General features: G+C 40.7%; 1 protein-coding gene across 1 annotated transcript in view; it reads left to right on the top strand.

Moving 5' to 3' along the window:
- Window positions 1-618: 618 nt before the first annotated feature.
- The window catches only part of ADCY1 (adenylate cyclase 1), a 158,692-nt gene continuing 132,360 nt past the window's right edge, over window positions 619-26,950 (top strand). The window contains exon 1 of the mRNA XM_050891589.1: window positions 619-1,287. Coding sequence (XP_050747546.1) covers window positions 619-1,287 — 669 coding nt within the window. The remainder of the gene's footprint in view (window positions 1,288-26,950) is intronic.

Below are 26,950 nucleotides of genomic sequence, written 5' to 3'. Positions count from 1 at the left end.
ATTTTTTTTCCTTGTCGTTGGTTTTTGGGTTTTTTTTGAAATGTTTCCCACTCCCCGGGAGCCCGTTTGCCACCCGCTCTCCGTAGCTCCGGCTCCTCCAAATAGTGGTATCTGAAGGGAGGCCCGCCTGTTGATTATCCTCCACTCCCCTTCTCTCCGCTTCCACCCACCCTCTGCCCCCACCCCTCCCTCCACTTGATTTCAAGCCTTTGGATGGTATTTTGGTATCATTAGGAGATTAGCATCCCTGAAGCACGGGGGAGGGGGGGGGGGGAGGAGGAAGAGGAGGAGGAGGAGGAGGAGGAGGAAGAAAAAGAAGGCGGGGGGGGGAGAGAGAGACAGCAGGCAGGAAGCTTGGCATATTAACACGAGGCTCTCCTCCCGCCGTCCCAGCCATCCCCGGCTCCTTGGTGGCAACGGAGGGGGGCGTTTGCCGGTGCCGCGGGTTGCGGCCGGCGGGCTGCGCCCGGTGCCCGCGTCCGCCGAGCTGCGGCGGCAGGAGCTGCCTGCGGGCGGCCGGCCGCGGCTCCTGCTCGCAGCCCCCCTCTCTTTTATGAGCAGCGAGGCGGAGGAGCGGCAGCGGGGGACACCAGGAGGAGCATTTCTTCCCCGGGGTTTATGAATGGCACTGACATGGAGGAAATACCGTTTCAGAAAGTCAAGACCAAGAGGAAGAAGTGCTGCCACTGCTGCTGCTCCCCGCCGGCTGCTGCGGCGGCGGGAGCGAGAGCCGGGCTGGGGGACCCCCCTCCCTTGCTGCTGCTGGATGCCATCGCCTGCGAGGACGAGTTTGACTGCAAGGAGCTGGAGGCTCTCTTCCAGAGCTATAACCTGAAGCTGGAGCAGACGTCCACCCTCAAGGCGCTGGCCGTCCTCATCGTGCTCACCGCCAGCCTGGCCCTGGTGGAGCTGCTCTCCGGCCCCAGCCTGACCATCTCCAAAGGCTCGCACCCGGTGCACTGCATCATCTTCCTCTCCCTCTTCATCGTCACCAATGTCAAGTACCTGCAGGTCACCCAGCTGCAGCAGATCGTCAAGCTCACTTTGCTCTTCAGCTTCACCTTTTCCTTCCTCTGCTGCCCCTTCTCGCTTGGCGCCTACGGCATGGAGCCCCCCAGCGCCCCTGAGCAGGGCATGTGGCAGCTCATGCTGGTCACCTTCGTCTCCTACTCGCTGCTGCCCGTCCGGACCCTGCTGGCCATCGTCTTCGGGCTGGTGGTGTCGGTCTCCCACCTCATCGTCACCGCCACCTCCGTCAGTGCCAAGCGGCAGCGGCTCTGGAGGACGGTGAGAGAGGGCCGGGCCGGGGACTGCAGCACTGCACAGCCGCGCGGTGCGCGCCCCGCGGGCGCGCGGGCGGGGAAGCGCGGAACGGCGCGGAACGGCGCGGAGCGCGCCCCGGCGAGAGGCGGAGGCTGCATGCCGCCCCCCGCCTAGCCAGCCGGAGTAGCGGCGGCGCCAGGCGGTGGCTGGGGAGTGTCCGGTGTGTCCCTGGCGGGGAAGGGGCGAGCACGCACCTGTGCTTCAGGCGGTGTCTGTAGTTCCCGAAAGTTTCCGGGAGGCAGCGGGGGATAGGGAGGCTCCTGAGAGACGGGACCTCTCGGCTTTGTCTCTCGAAGGAAAACCGGGGAGAGAGTAGGGGAGCCACCGCTACCGTTTCCACGCTGGGGCAAGTTCAGGAGCACCGCATGCGGTCATTGCAAATCCAGTGCATATAAATAACACCTCTTCACTCAGTACAAACTTGGCATAGACAATAAGCTGCGTGTGCTAATAACACTTCGATCGAGTTGATTCGTATCCTCGCCGTCTCTCTCAGCCGTGGACCCTTCGTGCCCACAGCCCATCTCAGAGGGGGCTCTGCAGAAACGATCTGAAATAGGGGGGACACTCAAAGGGGGAAACCCACCTCGCTGTTCTCCCAGCGAGCGAGGCGTTTCCCCCTTCAGTTTCCCCAGGGCAGCTGCTGCCCCCTCTCCACAGACATTACCTGCTATGTCAGTGAACTTCCTAGCGGTTCCCTTTTCCCTCTGAGTTAATCCAGCAAAACCTCCCTCTGCAGCAAGCATCTTTGGAAACGTGCTGCTGTACTCTCCCCTCCTCCTCCGAGTAGTTATTTATAGCCCTGCAGGGCTTTCTCCGGCTCCCGTGGCCTGATGGGCTGCACTGGCAGGAGGAGGAGATGCGCGTATGGGTTTCCAGCCCCAGCTGGAAAACCCAGTCAGGGTTTGCTGCTTAAGGCTCTGTTATGTGGTGCCTCTGAATCACTGGGAAAGAGAAATTGAAAAATTTTTGTGTCCTCCCTCGCATTGCATTGATTATGTCTGCCCTTAGGGGAAGCACACGTGTTCTGGGGTCTAGATTGGTGTTAAACAATTTAATGCATAATTGAAGTACATAGTACATTATTTCTGCTGAATCCTGGTATTACTCTCCATGGCTGTGTAAGGCTGCATTGTGATGCTAGAACGCACAGAGTTGGCATGGGCATAAACACTGCCATAAGCAGAATTGTACACCTTTGTGCCCAGAACTGTGAATTCCTTCTTCCTCCTTACATGCTCACACAGACACACAGCCCGCAGCGTGACATACATGCACATAATGGAGATACACAGGGACAATCAAAAGAGTGGGGTTACTCAGACAAACAGGATTATTCATGGCTTCTCACCACTGAGCTGGTGGACAAAATAAATTGTATATTTTGAAGGGGAAGAGAGAGATAAGCTGAGCTTTATGATTTACCCAGATAATCTGATGGTCTATTTTTAAATGCGTGATTTAGAGTTTCCATGAGAGGAAGAGCTGATGAAATGCAGGAGCACTGAGAGGAGCCTTCCTTAAAAGCATCCAAAAGGATGCTAAAAACACTAGAATATTTCTCTCTGAGTAGGGCTGAAGATAGCTCTTTTTACTGGAGTACCAATTAGTCCTCATGGGAGTCCAGGCTATCCTGGCTGCCCTGACACAGAGGCAGATTTTCCTTGATGCCAAGTTGCAGCTCAGTGTGGTACCTGCTGTCCTAAACAAACAGCATAAAGAAGCTGACAATAACGTCTGCTCACTTAATTATCTAACCAAGGGCTTGAATGTGAAACATTTTGAAGAGAGGAAATCTGCTAACTCGCTTTCTTCACACTAGTTTAACTCAGTTATTCAACTGTCGAGAAGCTGGCTTAAAAATACATAGAAATAGTTGACTAGCGGCTGATGTAACACACATGTTTCTTCTTCATCACCCTCTCCCCCCCCCCCCAAAGTAATTTCAGTAATTTGTATGCAGTCCCCAAAGCAGTATGCTTTGCTGATAACAGGAGGCTGAAACCAGCTCTGAGTCAAGCAAAATAGCTGGTCTGTGAACTTGTGTCGCACAGAAATGCACATTGATTTGTCACATGTTTGCAAGCAAAACGTTTTCTGATTTGAAGACTATCTCTGTGTATGGAAGGGACTCTTCCCTTACACAGAAATTGTTTTTTCTTTTCCAAGGAACAATTTCACAATGGTTGGAAATTTAAAGCCATGTAAAGGCCGCATCATCTGAATTTTATTTGCCTGGCCCGAGAGTAGCCCGACAGCAGCTCAGCCTTTTCTGTAAAGGCTAGAATGAATGCTGGCTCACAGTCCAGATCTGTTTCCCAGCCACTGGATTTTATCATGACCATCCCAGTGTTTGTAGACACAGCATGCAGTCGGCCTGTCAGGGAGGCAGGACTGCTCTATGCAGAGCTGCAATAGCATGAATGGCTTTGTTCTTTCTCCCAATCCCTTGCCTCCTAGCCCCAAGCAAACGGGTGAATTTAAATCTTTAAATAGAAATCTGCTGTATGCAGAAATGCAGAAGCACCTGCTCCAACCACTGAGGCCAGTGTTCTGTTAAAGAAGCCTTTGATTTTTGGGTGATTCAGGCAGGGAACCAATTATATTTTTGTTTAGCCTGAGCTTTAAGAGAGTGCAGATCTAGTAACTTCCATTGAAGTTAAAATGGCAAGTTAAATTGTCAGTAATACCAAGCACTTCATGTTGTTTCAAGTTCAACCCGTTAAAAAACAGGCATAGCCAAGTTAAGGGGTTTGTTCTGAAGTGGGCTTTTGGATGCACATCTTCTGTTCCATGCTATCTGAGGAATCACTATATGCAAATCTTTGAATGCCAAAAGCCTCACTGACTTCAATAGTGCTGAATCAGACCCTGAGTGAGTCCCATCGCGTGCTTAAAATTTGCATTCATATAAATGTACAAAAACTTCAGCATATTAAAATCAATAGGTCAGCTCATTGTGGGAGAAGTTTGTTATGGGTCTACACAGTAAAGCACATTTAATTTGCAAGGGATAGTTTTCTGACAGCACAGTGTTGTCTGCAGGTGGTCTGTGGAGATCACAGGCTCATTTCTTCTAGCTCTCTCCACCATTAGATGTCATGTCATGTCATGTCATGTTGGAGTTGAGACACAGGTATGTGTAAAAGCAAGAGGAGAGGAGGAACACAAGTGCAGGGAGGCAAAGAGAGACGGGGGAGTAATGTGGCAGAACTTGAGCTTCATCTTTCCACTCAGTAGCTGGTTTTTCATTAAATGAAAGATTCCAATCTTCTAGTCTGTCCTGCTCATTTCTTAAGAGAAATGTAGTAATAGATAAAAAATATATATAAATAAGTGGAATATTAAAAATATGCAAAGTACTTGTGGGCAGCCTTGACCCCATTTGGAATAAGTTCATGGCAAAAGGCATGCTGACTTTACAGCTGGTTTTGCATGTCTTATTTGACATTGTGATAAGGATGTAAATAGTGTGTATAACTAATAGCGTATTGGTCACGTTAGTTGGACTCTTTCACTTCCTTTGGAGTCATGGAACAAAATGCTCATGCCATGTAATGTGACAAGGTATCCACAGGTGGCTGAACCTACAAATGAAGTTTTAACAGTTTGGACTCTAGTTTTTTTTTTTTCCTCCTACAGCTTCCAGATGTATGTTAGATGCTTCAGAGCAGTTACAGAAATACAGAACCCTGCCCCAAGGAGCTTAGTCTAATTTTTGTTGTGATGCAGTGAGTGGGTGTTAGAGACATTAAGGCCAGATGGGGTGAGGAAGGCAAAGGCTGCTCACAGAAATTACTCAGTTGTGGCATGTGCACAGTTTCATGACTTACTTTTAAATAACTTTTTTCATCCCCTTGTTTTTTTTAAAAAATGGATGCTTATTTCCAGAAAATTCAAAAGCAAATCATACACCAACAAAGTGCCCTCACACATCACAGAAAGCTTTGTGAAAGAGCAAATCTTTTGTGAAAACCAAAGCTCTAACATGAGTAACAAAGAGCAGAAGAAAGGTGCTATCATAAATTAGTGAAAAAAACATTTTTTTTTTCAGCAATGTGGTGAAATAAGTGTTGTAGTATTTTTCTGGCTGTATTTAAAACTGGTTTTATGCATGTGTTATTCATCTGTATGATTAGCACTTTTATTGATTCAGCAAGTACCAAAATTGTAGTGGGGAATGGGTAGACTATGAAAAGGATAACATGGAGGAAACTGGTAACAGTTATTTAAAATAATTTACTTAATACTTACAATTTTATTTTATCTTAACTCTTTGCAGGTTAGTGTGATACTAGTCTGGAGTATCACAAGGAATTATCATTATCGTGCCAAAGTTAATCTTATTTCTGCTAGTGTTTAAAATGTAACCAATGAACACATCACTGACAGAACTGTTAATCTCCACACCTTTGTCTCTCACACAGAAGGTAGAGTCTAGCAGCCTAATAAAAAGGGTTGCAAATCAAAGACAGCTCAGCTCCATTGTTGTTATTATTTGGTGCAAAGCTCAGGTTTTCTCCTTCATGCGTATAAAGTACTGCTGAGGGACTGTACTAGTTCATTCTCTGTGGTGCTTTTCAAATATTAGTATCAAGAATATCTCTAGTATTGCAAACATATCTATGCAATAATAATCTGTTTTAATTCACTGTTTTCCTCTCTTTCCAAAGATTGGGACCACTGTTCTTAGAGATTCTCAATAGCTGGGTGTAACTCTAAGTTGACATTTAGTCCATATTAGAAGGTTGGTAAAACTTCCCCCCCCCTAGTTAAAGTGGGATTTTAATCTTTATTTGTGGCATGGGGATTGCCAGGTATTGACCACAGCTCTTTTATCTAGGGGCTGAAGTATAGGATTTTCTATGGAATGTAGAGCTCAGTGTCTTGTTCCACATAGAGATTAATAGGCTCTTGGCTTCCTGAGTCTGCAAACTGCTGACACTGCTACTCTTTATGGGTTTCCAAACAATAACAGCATGCTGATGGTTCTGCATGCTTGAGAAACAAGAAGCCTTTGGGAAACTGGCAAGAATCATATAGACTTGGAGAAATAGTAAATAACAAATAATTTATCCGATAAGTTTAGTTGTTTTTCTCCTGCTTAACAGCCTGGGGAGAATGCAGCTTTCCTCCAGTGAATGTCATCATATTCAAAATTTTATAAGAATTTGATTTTTTTGGTAGCAGTTCTTTGCAATGATTTGTCATATGACCTTTGTATGGACACTTGTGGCTAGCGTATTACTGTTTGTATTGCAATAACACCTGTGGGTCCCCATGATGGACCAGATGCCTGTTAACTAGTCCAGTGAATAAATACATGCCAAAAGGACAGACTTTCTCCTTGGCTCCACCTCTTCCTCTCCCATTCTGTACTTTTCATTTGGAAAAAACTTCCCATGGAAATGTACATTGAATTTCCTAATGGTAAGCTCTGACTGACTTGTCAAACATCTCTTAACATATCTTAGTCTTGTTATACTCAAAAGCTTGTTTATGGACAAAGAGGAAATGCATCTTATATAAAGCTAGGAATTTATTTTTTTTTAGTGTAATTGAAATCTTAACCAGCTAATCAAAGAATAGTTAATAGGCTAGATCCCATTATTACTGAAAAAAAAAAGAGGGCTTTATGCAGAAAATGTTTTAATAGTAATAAAGCAGCTAACATTGTTATACACTCATTTAGTTTCTACTCTCTTTCCTTGATGTTACGCTCACCCTTCCCCTGCTTCTCCAAGTCTTAAGGTTGGTGGCTTCATTCTGCTGGTGGTGTTACCTGTGTTGGCAGCATCTGGAGTCCTTCACTGGAAGGAAGGTGATGTTCATGTTAATGGTTTCTTCTTTGCTCTAGGGTCCACTTGGGGACATTTTGTAAGTTTGCTAACATGCAATTCTCTTTATTTATTGGTCTACAGCTCCATGTTGCATCCAAATTTACTACATACGGTTCCTTTTAGGTATGTTAGATACTTTTTCTTTGTTCTCTTTGTTACACCTAAACCCAGTTTTGTCCATCTTGAGGCCTGCATTTCTTTAACTGACCATTGGTGAGTCTTTTTTATACCTATGGGCGTTGACTTCAATACCAAGCCTATGCCCCATCTTTGGTAATTCCATGCCTGTACTCCTCTACACCGTCTCCTGTGTCTCTGCTTCTCAAGGCCTCTGCTATGTTACCATAGGCCTCTATTTCTGCATACTACATCATTATGTTATGGTCATAAAACTGTTGTGCTAGCATACAAAGATAAGCAAAAGTAACACAAATTAGCTACAGACATCTGGTCAATTAGAAAAAATAGCTGTTATGTTTAAACCAGGTAAAACAAAGTGCAGGGAGGTCAAAAAAAGTGTAGCCTGAGAAGCTAAACTTTTAGCCCAGAGCAAGCCTGACATGGCTCAGTCCAGAGGTCTTGCAAAATCAGTACAAAGCTTATGGCTTTCTGTGTGGCAATGGCAATACAGTAATAGCAATGGCGATACAGTATTACAGGGCTATATGGTTGCAGTCCTTGTCAATATGTGTATGGTTTAGACTGTCTCCATGTGTCTTATTGCTTTCATTTTAATGCTAACAAAGTAGGCCAAATGGTGGCTTCATTTCAAAATGGTAAAAATTTATTGGCTAGACCCTGGTTAATAGCAAAACATTGCATGTAATGTTAGTAATTAGGGACTGTATTTAATTTACATACTTACTGTGTGAAAAAGCAGTTTTCATATGTGTTTGTGCAGCTCCAAGCTCAGGGGTTCCCAATTTGTGTTTAAAGATCTTTGAGGCTTCTACGGGATAAATTATTGTTGGTTTCGATTTCTCCCCTTCCCTTCCCTTCCCTTCCCTTCCCTTCCCTTCCCTTCCCTTCCCTTCCCTTCCCTTCCCTTCCCTTCCCTTCCCTTCCCTTCCCTTCCCTTCCCTTCCCTTCCCTTCCCTTCCCTTCCCTTCCCTTCCCTTCCCATGTAATTTTGGATATATTCAGTGCTAAACTCATATGAGAAAATTTTGAGAATAGGGAATAGTTGTCCTTGATGTGATCTGCCATTTCTTCTTCTGGATTCAAACTTATAAATTTTTTTTTCCCATCTTGTTTTCCCCAGTTATTATTATAGCGCAGTGTCTTGCTGGACAGAACCAGTGTAATACAACATCTAGCTAGTGCAGGTTTCAATTTCTTTTCATCTACTTTAAACACAGCCCTGAATGTCTGCATGTCTATATTAGATGGTCCTTACTAACTAGAGCAGAAGTTTTCTTTCTAGCTTTTTCTTATCTCTTTCTGTCAGTTTAGATGCATTGCACTCTTATACGCTAAATTCTGCTGTTGCCATTTCAGAAAACATCAGCTAGCATAAAATAATGTTTTCTGTCTGTCACAGTTAGTTATTGTCTTGTACTTTCTTAGATTCAAAAGGCCATATACTCCTGTCTTCCCTAGAGGAATAAAGCAGTACAAAACATAACTAAATGCAGATGGCATGTATGGAAAGAGGGAGATGAGCCAGAACAGCATCATTCCTTGTTGCTTGTTAGCTCTTGGTTGTGCCAATATGGAATAATTGTTAGAAAGTCTTTTATGAGTGTGATAAAGGCATGGCATGGTTTCATGCAGGTTTCATGTTCTGATTAATTCATAGTATGTTATAAGAAAATTTCATCTAAGACTTAAAATGTTCGTGGTTTACAACTCTTGAACATTGCTGACAGGAAGAAGTCAGGCAGTATTAACTCGTGCAAGACCCTTGCTCTTGGGAAGGAGAGGAAACAGTGCCAGCTGAAGAGGCTGGTTCGAGCTTTGGGACTGAGCTCTGTTTTTGGCTTGCTATGATAGATGTGTCTGAGAGACCATCAAAGAGTATAATGTAACCCATATGTTTTGTTTTAAAATTTCTGAAGTATGTGATTTCCTTTCTTACTTTCCTCTGGGAAACTTTTCATGGAAGAAATTGGCTTTGCTTCAAATTTTTAAGATATGTACCTGGAGGAATTTGAGGAAACAACATAGTTACTACTCTGTCCACCTGTTTGTTCTATATTTGGAATAACCAAAGACAATAGCATTACCTTTCATTTACTCAAGTGTAATCTGGGCAAAACACTCCCCTTCAATGCAGGTTAATATAATATAAATTTTATTTCATATAAATGTACAATAAATAAAACACAAGAATATTTATTCTGTATGAACTTTCCATGAGCTGATTCCTGAAAGAAATAAATTCACTAAACACATTATATATACTGAAAAGCTGTTTTCTCCAGCAGGATTTGAAATAGTGAAAAATCCCAGAAATGTGGATCTAGCGTAGCTCTAAGGCAGGCAATAAAATGTGACAAAGCTGTAAGAAATATAGTTATTTCTTTAGCTGCAGTTCAGGAACTACAGAAGTCCATTGTCATCCAGACATGCATGTTGCAAGAAATCATCTAAGTGTGGCTAATATGAAAAACGTTATAGAACGATATTCCACTATAACACCACCTTTCAGATGTTCGTTCTGGAGCAAGGTGTTCATTATTGGATTCAGTAACAAGTGGTTGTGCATCCTCCTATACAACTTTATAGAAGTAAACATAATTAACTGTTCTTTACAGTGTTTAGCACATAAAATTAAGGGGTGCTTATAGCCAACTTGACAGTTTTTCTTTTTGCATAGGTTGCTCATTCATACGCTACAATAGCAGAGAAATATTTGTTGATTTCCATAAATCTGCTTATGATTCTCTCTTAGAAGATGAAAATAATTATCCACCCACACAAAATTAGGAAATGAAATAACACTAATAAACACAGTTGTAAAAGAGATTTACATAGAATATATCCTTAATTTGAAGTATCAACAGCCTGAAAAAGAATACTGTTCTTGAGCAGAACTTGTGAAATTTGTTCATATGAAGTTGAGAATAGGCCTATGCCTTCTAAGTAAAGAATGTCTGTCTTTCTGTACAGAGTTTGAGTTAATCTGTATAAAATACAGTGTGGCAAAATGAAGCTTTGAGATAAATTTATCAATGTTCATCCAAAGGTGAAGGATATAGACCTGAGCCTCATTTCATTTTTAAACACCAAAAACCACCTCATAGGGCTTTGGGGAGATTTACATTATGTGCCAAAAATTCTTCTTGCCTGTAATAATTTCATCCCAGAATGATTTAACTAAAAGGGCACACTATTTAATGTGAACTATGTAGGAAGTCAAGATCTGTTTGTTTACCTCATGACATGAAAGTAGTAATGGCAGTGGAAAGGACCCTCTCCTTACAGGCAAACAGGCCCATAAGAGAGAGAAGCTACATCAGGATCAAATTCCCACTGTTGCAGGTTGTCTCTGAAGTCTGCTCTGCAGACTCCTGGTCACTGCTGTCATGGCTATCAAAGATTTGGATGCTGCTCCTCACTTGAGATTATGGGGCACAGAACTTAGATGCTATGCTCTGGAAATTGAGGATGACCCCTCACAGACATCCTGTGTGATTCCTGGTACTGGACTCTGCAACTGTTGTGCTGATGTCTCTGCTGATCCGTGCTGGTTTAATGCAAATCAGCTGTAGCGAGGCTGTGGGAGTTGAAGAAGCCTAGTTTTTAAGTCCATGGTTGGATTAGCTATGATGAGTGCTCTATCTGTCGTTCATCTATGCTTTGCAATAAGAGGAATAATGATGCTTTTCAAAACAGAAACAAACTGAGTGTTACCTCCATGTTCAGTATGTGAGTTTCCTCTTCCCACCCCCAGTTATGCAAATGATAGTGGTGAATGATAGCTGCTTGAGATCCCCCAGATGGAAAGTTTATATTAGCCTATTTGGCCTTCTCCACGCAGCCCTCTCTCTGTGTTAGGCAGCAGTAGATTGAGGAGATTGCAGCTGAGTTAATTTGCCTCATCTGCTTTATCAATAGTCCATTTCTTCTTGCTTACACCATTAAAAAGATTAGTCTGATTTTTCCCTTTGAAGAGACCACAGCCTGAAGAGGGGATTCCTATTCTAAACTGCACTTCACAGTATCGGTTAATATTAACACAATGGCTGAAATGGCTTTGGTAGGAGGGTAATGTGCTTTTCTAACTGAGAGCGCATGCTCTTCTAACAGCTTCTGGAATATCCTTCACTGAAAAGGATGATGATGTTTAAGAGGAGAGAATGAGCTTCATTTGCTGGGCTGTTAATCAGTTCCATTGCTATTGCTAAATTCGAAATCTAGAAGAGGGTGATCGATAAAATTGTTTGGCATGGCTTTTTTCTCTCAACAGCATTATTTCTAAGCCTTATTTGATGTTTGACAGAAACATTAAGGGAATCATGAATGAGTTCCTGAATACCCACTGACTATTTAGTGCAAATCTTATGTGTAGTTAATATATTTATTTGGTGGGCAATATATAGGGTAAGCTATAGGATTTTCTTAGCTTGCCTATGGGCAAGGGACATGAAAAATGCACCTTACTCATGGGTCTTAGGAGAATATGCTGAAAAATTTTACAGTTGATATTTACAGTTAGGATGAACAGAAGTACTGAAATGGGCAATGACCACTTGCAAAGCTATGAATTATTTTCTATCCTTAACTGATATTTTTGTAGCATTGCTAGTTTATCATCAGAGAACCTAATAATTTAAAAAAATGTTTTGCTTGCTTGCTTTTTTTCTTTTTCTGCTGCTGCTTTTATGGAACCAGTCCCTGTCAGTTTTGTGCTGACTACTGCAGTTCTTGGTGCAGTGACCTCTACTGAACTTCCCCCAAAAGAGAACATCAACCAGATACAAAAGAAGGAACATTCTCCTGGGATGGGGATGACTGCAGAAAGGAGGTTGATCTTTCCTCATTTCCCTAAGGGTGCACAACATTCAGTCCCAGGACTTCATCTGTCTTGTCAGTTGGTGAGTCTACACTCATGAACCTTAGTCCCAAATCTCTATGGTATCGTTTGCAAAAACCCCATTTCTCTGGCACGATTTTATACTGAAGAACTGAGCTTGACTACTGATCATAATGATTTTTCCTTCTCTTGGGCAAAAAATATAATACCTAAACTAGGGAGAAATTGTCTTTCTTACAAAATGTCTTACATGCCCCTGAAGTTGTCTTTTGAATTTTACTTAGAGTTGCTGGTCCTCTGTAAGGGTAAGGATTTGACACGTGTATAATCCATTATCTAACATTGTGAAGGAAATTCTCTTCACAGGGAGACATCAGGTGCTATCTTGGCTTCTTTTCCCTTGTGCATGATAGTTGCTGCCATTCCACTCCTTAAAAAAAAGACTGAAAAATCAGAGACTTACAACTACTTTGTACAAGACAGTTGAAAACCTTTTTCTGAAGTTGTAATTAAAAAAAAGAAAGTAATCCTAAAGCCAGTATATAATGCAGTGCTGAGTTACAGTAATCTCACTGTGCACAGTCCTAAATGTCGATGGTTTTATTCAATGGTACAAACCTTGGAAAAGAGATTTTTTTTTTTTTTTTCCTTACTGCAACTAAGAGGTTCAAGAGTGGAGCTGTATGAAGGAAAGGTCTTTTCTTCTTTAGAGTCACAGTTCAAATTTAGGTTGCTAAAGTTCAAGTTTCTTTACTATCTAAAGATATTTTGATGACCTACCAAAATGTGTAACAAAGACTGATGCCGATAGTCCAGTTTCTGAGATGCAAATGTGAGTTTTTTGTATAGCATTACTGTTGGTAACTCAGCAAGCCCAACAAACTTAAAGTTGTTTTCTTAGTCTGTGGGCAAACACGAATGTTGTTTTGCTAAGATTGCTTATGAGGTAATATGTATGTCTTACATGGAATTGTAATGAAAGTTCACAGGGCCTCTGCATCGGTGGTATTAACAGGTATAACAATAGAATGTGAGGCAAACATCCTTCCACGGTATTACAGAGTCTGCTGCTGTGTTTGACTTTTTAACATGTTGGGTAAATACCATGATTCTTACTGTGGCAAAAGTCACATTGACCCTAAATCAGTCCCAAAGGAGAACTGACGTCTTTGACTTGTCAGCAAACGACAGCAGTGCAACACACAGGCTACAGCATGAGCTCATTCTGTGGCATACTGCAATGAATGCAAAGTATTTTGAGGGTGTGGGTTTTTTCCTTTAAGGAACCCTTAAGTCATCTGGAAACTACTGGGTACAGTAGTTCAAAAGCTGGCGGGCAGCAAGCTGTCTTGGAGTAGCTGAAGAAGGGAAAACCATTAGAGGTCAGGTTACTCACCCTCAGGAGAAATATTTCTCTCTCTAGCATCTGGAAATCTCACAATTGTTTTCAGAGTTGGTTAAACTATCTCCAGTCGGAAAGCTTCTTGGGATCAATGTAGATGTCAAAGGTCTACTGGTGGCCTAGACATAATACAATATCACTGTATTATATATCTAGATGTAATATAATCAACAACTGTAGATGCTGATTGGTATTACCAGTCTGTAAACTGAGCAGTTTCTGGGTTAAGTTCCTTTGGGGAGTTTCATGTGACAAAGGAGTACCATAGGAAAAATAGGATTTAGTTAGCTTTCTCAGTCTTTGTTCAGTAGGTAAAATGTTTCATGTCTTACACCTCTCCTGGCCTCTCTTCAGGGATGAATTTCTAGTCCGGCACGCAATTCCCTGAGCGTTGTGAAGAATGGAGGAAATTTTTTTTCAAGACAAAATTACTGAGATGTAAACAGATACTAGACTTCCTTTTAACAATTAATAAACACCAGAGGCTTGGTTCCACCTTCCATTTTACGGATTAATTTAGTCCTTATTTAAACTGATGGACACAGAAGACTGTCAGTGTCAGTCAAACCTAATGCCAAAGAAAAGAAGCAAACTGCTCTTTGCACCAGCCTGTTGATGATGCCCTTGGGCATCATCAGACCTTGGGGTCTGAAGCACACTGTTCCAGCGTGGGGTGCTCCATGTACAAACCCTAACTCATGTGTGTGCCAACTGTATAATGTGTGCAAGCAGAACAGGAACTCCAGCTAATACATTTTGTCCTCTGACTCAAGGAAACTGGAACACAGGTCTTTGTATTCAGAAGAGGAGAGCCTTGGTGACACACCTTGGTGCACCATGTTCTGATGCATTCACTTCCTGCACTATGGAGTCACTCCTTCCATTCTACATCAGTTGTGCCTGTGGCTTTGGTAAAGGCGGGTAGCACTCTGTACTGTCCCACCAGAGGCATGCTCTTGGGAATCTGTCAGTCAAGCTTAGTCATGTGAGCTTACAAACTCTGTCACACAGCCAGGTTCATTTTGGCAATACAGCCTTCTCTGTTGTAATCTCATCTCTGTGTGGATCATAAAGTGGCATAAAAGTGCTAACATACAGGTCAGATAACAGGAAAGGTAACAAAGCCTGGTGATAACTGGTGATATCATCACATCTGCTGTTTATATCCTGAATAGTAAACCTGGAAGCCATTAGCAGGTGTGATGACATGTGATGCTTAAGTAATGCCCTCTGAACAGGAATCAGAAATCTCTAGTGTTGAAAGGCAGTGCCTAGACTGTTCGGACTCCAGGAACATCAGATATCCAGAGTCTAGTAGGAAGGAAGTCTCATAGGTGAGTGATTAGGGTTAGACAAATAATTAAAAGGCCAGCTATTTCTTTCTGGGATTCCTAAAGCAGCTATTAATGGCCTAGTTTTACTCTCAGGCTATATTTTAAGTCATCATTACCACTGAAAAAAGTAGTCCTGTGGATGTGGATACGGCACTGCTGTTCACCCATTTTCACCATCCACAGTTAAAGCCCTGCACTGAATGGACCAGGGAGCTAATGAACCAGCCTGGTAGGATGGGCTCCTGGATGGATGAGTTCACTAGTGCTGTTCACACCTGCATGGGCTTCTGTGCTGGCATGAAGAGGCTGGGAAAAGTAATGAGCAACCGGTATAAAAAAGAGGGCAGAAATGCTTTTTTTTACTGTTCTGTCAGTTTATGTCCTCGTGTTGTAACAGCAGCCATGTTGTCTTCACTGCTACGTGAACTTCAGTGGGAATAGTGTTAGCTTGATGTCATCTTTTGTAAATGCAGCCTAACTTTTCACTTTATAGCTAATCATATGTACATTAATTTAGAGATAGATGTTTGGAAAACAGGTAAATCAGGTGATATAACTAAAGATTGGGTTAATTTAATATAACCGCTAAAACTATTTTTCATTGATGGATCCTGGAACAGCTTTCAGCATAGGTGTCAAACCTTTATAAGCAATTAGCAAACATAAATTACTGTTAAGGACCAACAATCATATTTTCTTATGTTTCAAAAACCCTTGAAAGGTGATTCAAGGATCACCACTTAAGCCATTTGTATAGAGGGACTAGTTTGTTAAATGGTGCCAAAAGAAGGAAGTGACTTTTAAAAATGGCTAAAGCAAATAAAATTCATTTAAAGATTTTGAATTCCTGCAAGGTGCCATCTTTAAATGCCCCAAAACTTTAAAAATTGCCTCAGTGTCCATAAAGAAGTTTTATATTATAAACAGTATGGTGGACTCAATGAGTGAATCACGGAACCCATTAGTTCTGGAGCAGGTAATGATGTGTCTGGTGCCAAGTATAGAAGATACTATTTGGGATTTTGATATGGGAAATCAATGGGCTTTGCATGTTAGCATGGAAACATTATGTGAATATGTCCATTTCTTTCAGAATGGACAGAAACTATCTTCTCTGCATACAAAATAGCCACTTTCTGTCTTATACTATTACTTTGACTATATTTGGTTCTGAATACCTGAGTTACAAAGCAGGCACTCAAAAAAACCCTTAATTTTGATAGCAAAGATGATACTCTGTAATAATCTGTGCTGTTCAGAACTGCTGCATCCAGTTACAGTCAAGAGCAGGAGATTCACAATATATTTAAATTTGTCTTGCAGTGTCTTTCAAGAAGAGGCCTTGCACAGCACTGTTGTTGCATGTATTCAAATAAAGATGTCTTGCAGCAAATTCATGGAAAACACAAAAGAGCGCTTGCTGAAAATTAATGATGCAGTGCTATAAAACACACTAGTTGTATATCCTGAAACCAGTCTCACTTTGCAGTAGTGTCTCAGGGAAGCACTGCTTGCTTAAGATGCTTCTTTTTCCATGACTGTTTTCTCATTGCAGCTGAGAAAACAGTAACACAATGCAAACAAGGGATTGCTCACGAACCTTACATATCAAATTCTAAGCTGAAATTCAGCTTGTCTTATTATTATTTACCATTGATGTTATGGTAATGCCTACAGGTGTCAACTTTGATTAGCTTCTCAACTCGCTTCTTGCTGTACAAGTGCACAAATAACAGGCAATCCATTGTCCTCTGCTAGACATGGCAAAGAACAGAAAAAAGACTAGAGACAGAGAAGCAAGATGATTTTCCAAAACTCAGACGTCAATCAGAATAGATTGTGAGTCTCCTGACTCCAGCTGCAGTTGTCTGGGACAAGAATTTCATAAAGTAAAGACTTCATCTTAAGCATCATAAAGCCGCAAGGAATAGTTTAAAATATTTCCATTTACTCTGGGCTATGCCATACTGTCATGTTTTCTTCTTTTCAATTACTTTGAGATGAACCTTTTCCTCTGGTCTGCATGACTTGGGGCAGGATGTTCAAAAAAGAGTGAGAAGTTTCATGTTACAGTTAAATGGAGCATGTTTATGAGCCACTTAAACTTTTTTTAATGTATTTGCCTCAGTAACTTTGTTATTAACTGCATAAGATGTAGATGAAAGGTTGATTTTGTTTACCCAAAGCAATGACATGAACGTACAGAACCAAGAATAGCTATTCATCTATATAATTTCCAATAATAGTTGGATTTGTTTCACTTCATTTTTTCTCTCTTGGGGAAAGTGAAGCTACAAATATGTTTTTGAATAATTTTCCATCACATTTTAGAAGAAACCAGCCATAATTTGTACATTTTAATGGCTACTTATTATAATTCTGTATCCCAGATATAATGTTGAGATAAAGATGAATGGAGTTATGCCAGAGCATATTGTATTTTAATTTTGATAATGGTAAGAAACTAATACTAAGCAATGTGAAATCTGAAAAACAAACATGGTCCTTAATGCTGGTTATTTTAATTTCTGTTTGGCATTTCTAAAGAAATATTAACAGGCTTTTGGGAGGCAGTACCTGCAGAGGATTTTGGCTCCTTTTTGCTCCATGACATAAAAGAGATAGATGTAAGATGTGTGTATCTGGCCAGGCTGGGAGGAAGCTTGAGGGAGTCAGTGGTTAGTCAAACCAAAAAAAAGATGTCAAGCTGTCCTGTAACCCATTGCTAACTGATGATAATTCCCAGGAGCAGCTTCACAAGTATTGAGAGTTAGAAAAATCTTGCCGTGCACGTTATGGACTTTTACCTGTAGCTGTATGTTTGACAGAAGATGATTGAAGCATACTTCAGCAGAACAAATCAAAATGATCAAAGAATAGATAAAAAGTTTATGATGTGAGGAATATAAGTGGCTTTGTTTTATAAAATATTGTGAAAAACTATCATTTTCCTCCTCTTGTCTGCTTTCATTTGTGAAACTTTCACTGTGCTTGTTTTTTGCTGTTTGAATAATACATTTGAATATTGCAAATGCTAGTCTAAAGTATACAATCACCTACACAAAGACAGAGCAGATTTATTCTGAAAGTTCTTGAAAGAAGTATCCTGCCGGTTTTCTATTTTTTCTCTTTCCTCATTCAGTTTTTCCTTCCCAAAGGAAATGAGTCAGAGTATTCTTAATTTCTCATTCTGTCTGTCTCTTTCCCTCGTTAGTGTTCTTGCACAGACCTCTCAAAGATTTTCCCTCAACTCGTCTCTAAGCATTTCTATGAATAGGGGAGGGTCTCTTTTTTTGATATCTTTTCTGAATTCTTTTATTACACAGGCCATAAATATAAATTTCTGCATCTTGTCCTCAATTCCTGCTTGTGCAAGACCCTCAAAAAATGAATTCATCTTGGTGCAGCTTCCATTCCTTACACTTTTCAAGAGTAGAAATTGATGCAGAAATGAGAAAAATTGAAGGGTATCTCTCTGACTGTTCTACTTCATCCTGGAATAAGCAATTCACCCTGTGACTTCAGTGGTGGGTTTGCTTGAATATGAGCATCAAGACTCCTCCGTAGACTGTTTTTCGGTATCTAAGTTCAGAAAATAGTAGGAAGTGTATTGGCTCTTTCTGCACGGTGTTTTGTAAAACTTAAATTTGTGAACCTCTGATAGTAGTTGAAAGGTTGGGTTTTTTTCAGAGTTCTTGGAAAAAATAAAGCTCTCCCTGCTCCTAAAATTAAGAGCATTTTGTCAGTTAAGTATTTGAACTAAACTCAAGTTTTCCTGCCTGCTTAATTTTAGCTTTCTGCATTTTATGCTTTTTCTAATGAGATCTCCTTTACTCTATGATTACAGAGTAGATCCTAATCTGATGGAGGATTCTGGATGCAACCTCAGGGTCATTACTGAACAGCGGTAAACAGAAAATGCTGACAGTACTTAAACTGTTGGTGTTCCTTTTATTTTTTTTGCCCTCTATTTGGTTAGAAGTTCTCTGTGTAACCCTGACTAGCACGTGTAGCACCCTAAGTCTGTTGCTCTTGACTTTCTCTAAGCACACCACAAAAGTACAACTTCATGAGGTTTTTTTGTTTGCTTCTTGAAAGATCATTTATCATCAGCCAGGAAAAAAAAAGTACACCACTCAACCTTCTTAAAGTGAAGTTTGCTTTTTTTGTGAATAAATACTTACTGACAGTTCTCATCTTCTGAAGCTTTGATGCAAATGTTAAAAGCCTCCGGGACAATATAAATTGTGGCCCTTTACAAATATAGTTTCCAGGGCAACTAAAGGGCCTGCTGTTTCATAAACACTGTGCTCTCAAGCAGAAACATTTGTCTGTCTGCTGGAAGATGATTTTACATTTAAGCATGTTGATTTTAAAATTGTATTCCCCCTGTGAAAAAATACCTCTATCGTCCTCATTCAGGTCTGGACTATTTGAAAGTAAGGCATGGAAATATCTTGTACAGCTGCACTTGTAAGTAAGGTTTGGGCTGCAAATATGACTAGTGTGATATAAGAAAGCTGGCAGATTTCCTCACATGCTGCAGCAGTATCCTTCCTCTACCACCCAGCCAGGGGCTGACACACAGCCCCCTCTCGGTGTGCTGTGCTTTGCCGCTCCTGTCTGTTGGAAGATCACTGTTAAATCTCAGGTGAGGCTTTTATTGCCGTTCAGTTGTGGAAAGGGTGATTTTTTTAGTTGACAGAATACAGTTGGGTTGTAGCTATGAAATAATGTATACTTTACTATTGACTTCAACAAGTGTACTTTCCGTGTGAAAAAAGTGATTGTGTTAATGAGCTTGTTTCAGAAATTCCATATGCAGTCATATACCACTTGACTAACATCCTCCTTGAACAGTTTAATCATTTGCGATGACCAGCACGATTTTCAGCCTTTAGGCTCTGAATCAAATTCTTTGTTGTTGTTCTGCTTTTTTGTGATATACTACTCCATGTCATCACAGCATTACAAGCTTAGCTTTTGCATGTCCTATTTAAGTATTAATGCAGGACCAACAGACAGTATGTAAACCCTACTCTTCTTATATGGTGTAATCAATGTCGTATATGAACAGCTAATTAATTGACTTGGCTGGACTTAAATGACTTGTCGATAGATTAAAAGTCAAGTCCGAAACAAAGATGCAAAAAATTATTTGAGTGTCTTTCTAATTGTGCTTTGGGTAATGCATTTTCAGTATTTGCAGTCTGATTAGTCTTGGTGAGATTTAGAGAACGTGGTAAATACTGTGGTAACATTATTTAGTTTTCTTGTGCAACTAAAGAGGTGTTTTAGGCACAGTAATTTTGGAAAATGAAGCAGATCTTGTCCTCAGCTATATTTGCATAACTCTTCCTGATTTCTGCACCAAATGCCTTCATGCATATCCGAGTACTACACAAAACAATGACCTAGATTAGAAGCTTGTTTTAATTATGTATACTCAATTTAGTACATTTTAAAGAGTTACTCCATTTCTTTACTAATTTTAAGTGAGGTGAGAACTTGTGCTTATTTGTTAGGACATCTGTCTCCAGTGAAGTTAGTTCACACAGGCTTAGAGACTCCATTATTTCCTATTTTTTATCTGTTTGTCTGTCCATCCATTTCTTTCTTTTTGTTCTTTCTTTTTCATTTTTTTCTTTCTTTTTCTTTCTTTTTTCTCTTCATGCTTGTTTGTTCTTTTTCTTTAATTCTTTTTCTTTAATTCTTTTTCTTTAATTCTTTTTCTTTAATTCTTTTTCTTTAATTCTTTTTCTTTAATTCTTTTTTCCTCTCTTTCTCACTTGCTCACTTTATCTCTTTCTCTTGTTTCCTCTTTCCCTATTTCTTTCATTCCCTCTTACTTTGATTCCCTCTTTCTTGCTTTCCATATTTATCTCTTTCTCTCTTTTTCAGGTGATAGGAGAAAGAAAATAAACACTATTTATTTTCTTCATTTATTTTCTTCCCTCAGGAACAAATGTTGACTTCACTCTGTTCATGCAGACTGCCCAGATGATGATTAACACAAGACTAGCACACTGGAAAATCTGTAGAGAACTGTACAGGGCTAGAGCCTGTGACCTTCTGTAGGAATGTGTTCTGTGTCTGACTTCACTGGGATTTTGACTAGAAAAGCCTAAGGAAAAGTAAAGTACAGATTTCAAGATTTGCTCTTCTGGCTGCTTGTAGTCTTTCATGGATTAAAGCATTTCAACTTCTGAGGCTTGAAACAAATTCTTAGGGTTTTTTTGCACAGGGAAGCAGTGACCTACTCAGGTCTCATCACCAAACTGGTCAGTAAATGTAAAGACATTTAAGCATAAATTTGTAAAGGTATCCTCTACTCACTGTTATGAAGGCTAAATATCCCTTTAGAAATAATTTAAGACATGGTGGTGACTATATTATATATTGAATACTACATTATCCATATATTCAATGAAACTTGAACTGTGAGGCACAAATCCTCACAAGTATTTATGTCTCAGAGCCCCTAGATTGATTTTAGAGACAATTAGGCACCTAAATACTTGTGTGGGTTTGCATGCAAGTCAACCCATGGTTGACTGCTTTCAGCTGCTTCATAGTAATTTCTCCACAACCAGGCCTTCACTAGCAGACACCTTGAAAACCTTGGATGCTGATGGAAGCTCTGGTTCATGTGGAAGCAAGTGCTAAGAATAGGCAGGAAATCACTTTTTTTACCAGTAGGGTAAATGATGAATGTTGACTCAGGAATCACTTGCCATTTGTCAGACTCCACATCAGGAGGGACACATACAAGCTGTGAAGTACAAATGAATGCAGAGAGAAATGGTTCAGTGTGTCCCTATTACCTTGGGCATTTACTGGGCACAGCAAAGCAAAGGTGGTTAAACTCTGAGAAATAGCTTTAAGTGCCTTTCCTCTGCAGAAGGACATCCGACTCTCCCTGTTCCATGACAGAAGACCTTGGGCTTCCAACTTGGGTCTGAGGTGGATACCCCTGGATGATTTGTGCTGCAGAAGCTGTGTTACAATAATGCTCTAGCTGTGCCAGGAGTACTTGCTTGAACACCTTTCAGGATTGCTTACTGAAAATGACTTAGCTGTTGAATTCAATTTGGGCCGAAACATCCAAAAGGTACCTAGTCATGCAACTCCCCATGATCTTGGTAGAATTATGCCTCTAACTCTAGGCGTTAGTTCTTGAAACTGGATAGAGCGGTGGAGAAAGAACTTTATAAGCTTGAGCTCTTGTTTTGCGTAGGAAGGTTGTGGCAGCTTCATAGGACTGAGTTCCTGCTGCGTGGCAATTTGAGTCACGCTGTGGTCCCCACGGGCATCTCCATGAGCACCACAGGTTGGCAATTCCTTAAATGTGCATGTGAACGCTGGCTGCGCACTGCACAACTAGTCAGTTTGTGATTGGCCTTTGTTAATTATTAGACTGTAGTAAGACATTGTTTTTCAAAGGTCAAGATAGGAACTACTGGTACCAAACAGACAATCAAAAGTGCATACTAAAATGGCACCAGTGCAATTGTGCAACTGTTTGCTCAGGCACTGGCAGTGAAAATACAGTGATAGGTGCGTCATTAATTATGACAGCCTATCCAAACAGGAGAGATAGATTTATTTATACATTCCACAATTAAGAATTGAACTTTATTCCCTGATCCAGAGTATACTTACCACCATAGCTCCAGTGACTTTAGCTTATATAAACTGAAAATATATCCCCTGATTTTTTTTGCTTTGTTAATTCTGTGTTTGATTGTAACTATTTATCAAATAACCCCAGAATATATTTACCATCATTGAATTAGTACTCTGAAAATATTTTAAAAGAGGCATTTTAAGACTTTTCTTGTGTTCAGTAACAGGAATAATATAATTTGCTATGATGAGATCATACACAGAGGAGAAAGAAAGATATGATCAGACAGAATCACACAGATAGATAAGTGCTATCTGTGTTACCAGGAGGGATCGTGACTGGGCTATCATGTGGTTGCAACTGTACAGCTTAGGTTTTTGTTCTTCATCACACCGATGAGCATAAGCTATACAGCATCAGGGCCGGGGATTTCCAGAGCATTAGCAATCACTGAAGGCAGAGCATATGCTAAGTTTTCATGCTAAGAATTCTGACAAATCTGTAGGAACTGGAGGTCTGGATGAGTTAAGTTGGTATGAAGATGTTTTCCCTTTAGAAAAATAATAAAAAATCTTCTTAGAATTTTCTTGGCTCCACTTAAAAGCAGCCTTATGGCCTGTATACTCCTGAAAGGGGAAGGTTTCTTAAGCTATGATACAGGAAAGACAACATGGCATGTATGTTATCTTAAAATAGACGCTGTTCCTTAGTCTCCTCCTTACTCAACTATCAGAGTATATAGCACCACGCTTTGTATTAGTAACCCCTATGAAAATGAATATTATGCAGAGAAATAAAAGGGGAACGGAGGGTCAGGCAGAGCTTAATCAGACGGGCAAATCAACCACCAAAACCCTTCCACTCTCCTTTCTCCAATACCTCTTTAGCACTTTTGCCCAGAAAACTAAATTTAATAAAATAAAACAAACAAACAAACAACAAATCCCCCAGCAAAGACATGCATCAGGATTTTGTTGAACCGGGTGGTGTGTTAGTGCAAAACAGAAAGATGGTCCCTGCCTCCTCCCAAATAAATGTCTTATTATTGTGCTTGATAGTAAACAGCAAATATTAAGGCACTGAAGTAGGATAACAAATTGTCATAGTAATCGTATCATTAATGCATCCATGTTGCCTTAAGGTACATGTACGTACATTTAGAAAGAAGCTGGTTTCAGGGAAGGTAAGGAACTGTCCCATCTGTTCAAAAGCTTCCTGTGTCTTCTCGAAATAATTCTTTCTGCCTTTATTGCCAGTCACTGTGACATTGTGTCCCTTACCTTCCTCTGAAGGTATGCTTTTGGTATTGAGCAATCCAGCAGAGCACTTCTAGTCCTGTTGAAGGGTTTGCTGCGTGTGTACGTCTCTCGCACTGATCTATTCCAGGAAAAGAGTTTCTCCTCATGGCTCGAGGAATGAGATTTATACAGCAGAAGGTGAGGCCAAATAGAGTGTAAAAGGATTGTGGCAGCGAGAGGGAGAGCTGAGCTCAGAGGGTGGTGTAAGGGAAGCATCCAAGAAACCAGCTGTATTAGAGGACTGTAGCACTCTGCTGTTTTTCTGCTGGGGATGAAGTGAGCCTCACCTCAGGTATTTGCTCTGTGTACAACAGCTGAGGGAGATGTTTACTCATCTCTTACAGAAGGGGACTCTCTATCCTTTCTGTGTGTGTCAATGTAGCTACTCTCTGGATACATGTCTGGATATCTAGACTTTCATATCACAGTTGCCTTCATGGAGATTATGGTCAAGAATATGGTACATTTAATTATCAAAGAAACTCTTATTTTATGGCCTGTTACCTACTTACAATTTTATGCTTGCTTCACTGTGCCTAGTGCCTGGGGCATGTTCAGTGATGTTCTCAGTAGAGCTTTTTCCTAGAGATTTTACTGATGTCCATGCTGTTGGTAGCAGGTTTTGGAAATTGCTTCCCACTCGCTTATTTTTTTCTCTCTGTTCCCCTTTTCTCTACATCAAAGTGGGATGATCTCTCAGAAAAGTTAATTCAGGCCCTTGAATTATGTTAACCTGTGGGAAACCATGCGCTGGGATCTACAAGGGTAACAAAAATTAGATGCAGTTATAGTTCTGCATATCTAATAGTAACAAATGACTGTTTTAGTGATAATCCTGACCGTAATCATCACACAGTTACCACGTGCTGGCCATTCAGTCCAGTAATTAAAATGAACTGGCATTCCCCTTCCAGACTAGCCACACTGGTGCTGGTACCAGCAGGGCAAGCAGGGCAGAGAGTGACCATCAGACCTGTGGTGCCAGGTTTCTCGCCATGGTTGTTGCTGCCCCTCAGGTGGAGGTCAGTGGTGGGGCAGATACTATCTGCGCCCTGCGGTGGCTCATCTTCCTGGACTACCAAACCAGCTCATACTTTCGACGTGCTGTGAAGTTCACTTTTTTTTGCACTGTGGATTGTATTCTGTTCAAATTCACAAGAAGTCCTTGGAAGAGCCAACACCTAGGTGCAACAAACTGAAACTGGAGAGTCCACTGCAGACAATGCTGCAATGCTGCTCTCTTCACCCTGTCTAGAAGTCTTCTGGTTTCCAATGTTAGAAGCAAGGGTAGAACTTAGAGTCATGGTTCATGAGTGAGTGGATAGTCGCTGTATAAAAATTGGACCTTATTTAATGATAAGTACATCATAAATCACTTGGCAATGGGTATATCTTTGAGTAACTCTTTAAAGCAGAATTGCATGAAAATTGTAAATTCACGTTACTTCTGGTTCTAATTTGGCAAACAGTGCCCTTATTCCACCTATTTTTTTATTAACACTTAATAAAGAAGCATGTTGATGAAAATGTTAAATCCCTGTTGTAAACATTTAGGTCCTTTCTGATAATTAATACCATCTGCATTTGGGAGGTGGGAGGTTTGCATGTGTTTTTCCGGGAAGGTGGGAGTCATTTGCAGGAGTGGAGAAGCATGATGTACACTCACGGAGTTACATGTGTCCATATTGCTGTGTGGGTTGGCTAAGCACTTAATTGGAAAAACAAATAAAACATGTCAAGGGGTATTTTGTATGGAATTACATCAGAGCGTTAGCATCTCTTGCTCGCTTGCAAAGCTGTGAAACATTGGCTACATGAAGTAAGAGTGGGCAATATGGCAGGGCAGCATGAAAACTTGGGTTGAGTTGTAATTAGAAGTAATCAAGGGCTATTGCATAGATGTTTTATATGTTTTGATTTTCTGATAATATTTGGGATGACTTTCAGTCATTCTAAATTGGAATTAGGAACATATATGTGTAGATATTATATAAAACATATATATATAACATATACAGATGTCACATATATACACACACGTATCATTTTGCAATGGATGATTTTGGAAATAAGTTTAAATTTAAACTCCTTGAAGTAGGTTAAGATATTCCAGTTATATGATCAGTGGAATACAGCCACTGACCTACATTTGTGAGGAAATAATTTTTCTGAAAATGCTGTTCTAACTTTAAAAGGATCATTAATGGAACATATCTGGCAGCCTAATTTGCATTTTAGATAACTCAGAATTATTAATTATCATGTTATACCCAGGCAAACTTCTAATTTCTGCAGAGAAGTATCTAGGCCTTTACAGCTTGAAAGGAGATCGCCAAAACCAGCTATGTAACAAGGGATAACTGTACGAGATGAAAGGGATTTGCTCTCCTATGGATTTCCTACTGTGCTATTTTGAATCTCTTGACAGGGTTACAGGGCTAGCCTCATTTCCTTCTCCCTGCTCTATTTTTGGTTTTGGTCTTGGTCCTTTGCCATGTAGTGTCTCACAGTGGAGTTTCAGGATTCTTTCATATATTTGTACATATACATAAAATATCTCCACAGTGAAAATATCAGGTTGGCTATACAAAACACTGTGAAACAAAACCTGTTTTTTTCAGAGCTAGTGTCTCACACCTCTCCATTGCAGTGCTTTGTGCAGTGACACATAGGCAGAAATGTGTGTAGGTGCCTGGTGTGCATCAGCCACTTCTCGCACCACCAGATCAGCCAAGGTCCCTTTCCCATATCCCATTGCTCTGTGAATGGCTTCTCTTTCAGAACATGAGAACATGTTCATGAGAACAGAAGAGACCTTGCATTTTTCCACAGATTATTCTTCCAATTTAATTATTGTGCAGAGCATGGCATGCCACTGTTCCCAGCGATTGCTTCTAAGAGCCTGGAGAATGCTCTGCCTGGCTCTGTTTGGTTCAGTCTGTCCCACTGGTGGTTTGGTTCGGTTCATTTTTTCTCACTCAGCAGAACTGTTGAGCAGGGGCTATGCAACAAAGAAAACAAAATGGGATGACCTATCATTTGAGCTGCTAGATCCATTCAGTCATTTTTGTCATCAGTGCTGCGTCCTTGGAGGCCAAGGTGCAGAAACTGTCTCATCCCATCTCAGGAGTCAAATGCATGATCATGT

The sequence above is a fragment of the Gymnogyps californianus genome, chromosome 2 (genome assembly GCF_018139145.2).
Source record: "Gymnogyps californianus isolate 813 chromosome 2, ASM1813914v2, whole genome shotgun sequence".
Taxonomy (NCBI): domain Eukaryota; kingdom Metazoa; phylum Chordata; class Aves; order Accipitriformes; family Cathartidae; genus Gymnogyps; species Gymnogyps californianus.
The sequence above is the reverse complement of the archived record's forward strand: the minus strand, read 5'-3'. Positions and strand labels throughout refer to the sequence as shown.